At 47.4% G+C, this 3608-nt stretch overlaps 1 protein-coding gene across 1 annotated transcript in view; it reads right to left on the bottom strand.

The window, feature by feature from the left end:
• The window catches only part of RAD51 (RAD51 recombinase), a 39479-nt gene extending 36620 nt beyond the window's left edge, over window positions 1-2859 (bottom strand). Inside the window, exons 1-2 of the mRNA XM_008072724.1 lie at window positions 2804-2859; window positions 884-972 (exon numbers count right to left, since the gene is read on the bottom strand). Coding sequence (XP_008070915.1) covers window positions 884-970 — 87 coding nt within the window. The 5' untranslated portion in view covers window positions 971-972; window positions 2804-2859. The remainder of the gene's footprint in view (window positions 1-883; window positions 973-2803) is intronic.
• Window positions 2860-3608: the final 749 nt, after the last annotated feature.

The following is a 3608-nucleotide window of genomic DNA, read 5'->3' as shown; positions in this document are numbered from 1 at the left end:
ATTGAGGTTGCAGTGGCCGGGAGCGGCCACTGCACTCCAGTCTGGGTGACTGAGTGAGACTCCAACTCAAAAAAAAAAAAAGAGAGGGGAGAAATTAGCATTTACCATGTACTATTAATAGTTAAGTAATAAGCAATATCTGTGTGTGAGCATAAGGATGCTTATGGCACCACAAGGTATGACTTCAAACTCTCAAATGTTTATCACAAATCCATTTAAGTAACTTCTAGAGTCTTGAAGCTTACTTGGAGAAGAGGAATATGCAAAAAAAAAAAAAAAGAAAGAAAGAAAGAAAAATCAAGGCGTTCTCCACTTTCCCTCTTCCTTCTTTCAGCCCAAATCAGCTACACTCACAGGGCAGAAGTTGTGCAAGGCCCTAGTTCTTGATGTTCTTTTGTAGAGTGTTGAATTGGAGCTTGGCTTTTATACCCTAAAAACCCTACACCCTTCTCCCTGCCTATGACAGCTATCAGCACAGATCTGAATCAAAGGAGGAAAGGTGCCCTCTTCCCTCCTTGCATAACTGGTCCAGGCCACTGTAATTCCCTGGACTGCACTTTCATACTTAGTGCAAACAGCAGAGACCCCACCATTGGATCCTAGGTCTTAGTTTCTGACAATTCAGCTGTAAAAATGAAAAACGATAAAGTAGTTGGAGAACTGTTGACAAAAGAGGGCTTGCCAGATACATTTAACAACAGTCTTAAGCCTTTCCACAGGATCCTTGACAACCCTTCTGAAAATTCTGATTTTAGGGTTTTGGGTCTTGACCTTAGTAGTAAACCTATGATTAATGTAAATGTTGTGATATCTCCCATTAGGCCACTGGGTAGAAGAATCTAGTATAGCACTGTAACCCCCAAATTAGCAACTAAGCACATACCTCTAACCGTGAAATAGGTTGTGGGCCAAAGCTCTCTTCTTCCACTGAAGTATCTGCATTTGCTTCAAGCTGCATCTGCATAGCCATTACTGAAAAATACAGACGACCATTGATATGAATTAAAGAAATGAGAGGGTAAATACAGAGCTGCAAACCTAGTTTTGCAATAAATCTTGGAAGAATTACTTAATAGGCTTTTGGTCTTATGACTTATCAATGGCAGGAAAAAAGAGCAAATCTATCACCAGCTTTCCTCTCCATCTAGTTGGTGCACACCCTAACTAGATCAATCATGACTCCCTGTTCTCCTGCTTTATATTTCTTGAAGGTGGGGGGCCAAGTCTTGTTTATTTTTATATATCCCATGATACATTATAAATATTAGGTGTTTGCTAAAGAACATATACTGCATGATCTGCTGGGTATGGTGGCACGTGCCTGAAGTTCCAGCTACTTAGAAGGCTGGGGTGGACAGATTGCCTGAGCCCAGCAGGTGGAGACTGTGGTACCCATGAGCAAGTCACTTCACTACAGCATGGGTGACAAAGTGAGATGCTGACTCAAAAAAAAAAAAAAAAGTGCAGGATAGTTTGGATAGCCTCATAAAATAAAGTGAACTTGCTCCCTCTCTCACACCACTGACAAAAATAAATTTCTGATTTATAGATCTAAATGTAAGAGGTAAAACAAAGTTTTCAGAATACAGAATATTTTCACAATAGATAAAGATTTCTTGAACTGGAGACATAATGCAACAGCCGAAAGGGAAAAGACTGAAAAACTGAACTACATTTAAAAAATTCAGAACTTCTATCCACCAAAAGACATCGTTAATAGAATCAAATGTCAAAGCACAGAAGGGGAGAAAAATATTTAGCATATATATAGCTGAGGGCTGATAACCAGAACCTAAATATGAAGAACACCTTCAAATCAGTAAGAAAAAGACAACCCCATTAAAAATAGGCAAGAGATTTGAACAGGCACTTCACAATGGAAGATATCCAAATGGCCAAGAAATATATGAACAATTCCCCAATCTCATTAGGACTCAGGAAAGTTAAAACCACAGCGAAATATTATCGTATACCCACACAGCAGCTAAAGATTTAAAAGGCGGAAGTGGTGGCAAGCCTGCGAAACAACTACATATTCAATACTGCTGGTGTTTCTGTAAAACTCAAAAGCGGGCAAAACCAGTTAATGGTGTCAGAAATCAACACAGCGGTTCCCGCTGAGGAAAAGAGGAGAAAATACTAGAGAAGGGGGCACAAGGCAGGCTTCTGGGGGTGCATCCTACTTCTCGATGAGTCGTGATTCACACAGGTATACTCATTTCGCAATAATTCACACAGCTGTTTACACTTATGATTGCGCATTTTTCTACGTGTCTATTACATTTCATTTTAAACGTTTACAAACCCACATTTCATTTTAAACGTTTACAAACCCACCCTCACTTGAGATCCTTCCCGAGGCATCACGTGAACGGTTTCCAAGTTAGGGGGTGAAAATACAGTTTTGGCAACTGGAGGTTGGTACTTCACAAGCAAAATAAGGAATAACGGAAAGACGACCGGCCGGGAATCCGGAAACCCTGGTTCTGACGTTAAGCAGCCGTGACTGCACCTCTTTGGACCTCGGCTTCCGAGCCCGAGCCCGTCAAACCTGCGTCGGAATCTCGGGGCCGGCCATACGGTTTCTCCCTCCAGCCCGAGAGCCTGGAGTCGGCTGCTGTTTTCTCCGCAGCAAGCTCGGAAGCGCCCGGACATGCCTTGCTCCGCCCGCCATATCCGGGCTTCCCACTTGGCGCACAGGGGCCCCAAAAGCCGGCGGCGGGAGCACTGCCCGGCCTCGACCCAGCCGACGCGAGGACCAGCAGCGGATGCGGGAAGGGCCGCCCGCGCCGTCCGAACTCACCTCGGGCCCTTGCCGCCGCTCACTCCGACTTCAGGCCGCCGGCCCGCAAGCGTCCGACCCCAGCCCCCCCGGCTTGCGCCCCACTTTCTCCACTCCCTTGTCCCGCCTTCTGCGCACAACCCAAGCGAGTTTCAGCTCCCCAGTACGGGCCTCGGGGACGCCTCAGCTCGCCTCAAGCCTCAGTCCTCCCGGTCTCGCGCGGTCTGCGGCGGCTTTCGGAACTCCCGCCAAAGCTCTGGGCAGGGTCACGCCCGCGTCGGCGTAACGTCTCCCCGCCCTCCTCGGGCCCGCCTCCCAGCCGTTTCCGCCAGTGCTCCCGCGATGCCCGAGGAATTCCGGACTGCTGCCTGTCGTGGCTTGCTGTCTTCTCTTTTCACCTAAGGATTTATTCATACTTTCAGCTAGCGTGGTGGCAGCGCCTGTAATCCCAGCTACTCGGGAGGCTGAGGCGAGAGGGTCGCTTGAGCCCCGCCTGGGAAATGGAGAGACCGGTCTCAAAGAAAAAGAAAAAGAAAAAAAACAAAAAACCCTGTCCGAGTTGGAGTCTTTTCTTTACCAGACCGAGGACTACAACTCCCAAGAGGCAGTGGGGTCGGCCCGGGACTACATCTCCCAGTAGGCACAGCCGGCGGGAGCCTTGCTTCCGGCTTTCAGCCCCTCTGGGAAATAACGCGGCTCTTTGGATGTGTTCTCGGTTTGCTTCTGCGGTGTCTGATTGTGGACTTTTGGCATTTAGGGTCGATCTGAATTTCCGACCCAACTTTCTGGCGCCAGGTGTTTTCCAGATCCCGTGGTGGTGGAGACG

The sequence above is a fragment of the Carlito syrichta genome, unplaced genomic scaffold (assembly GCF_000164805.1).
Source record: "Carlito syrichta isolate Samal-C Ts95f unplaced genomic scaffold, Tarsius_syrichta-2.0.1 Scaffold315401, whole genome shotgun sequence".
Taxonomy (NCBI): domain Eukaryota; kingdom Metazoa; phylum Chordata; class Mammalia; order Primates; family Tarsiidae; genus Carlito; species Carlito syrichta.
Note: the sequence above shows the minus strand (reverse complement) of the source record. Positions and strands in the feature narration are given on the sequence as shown.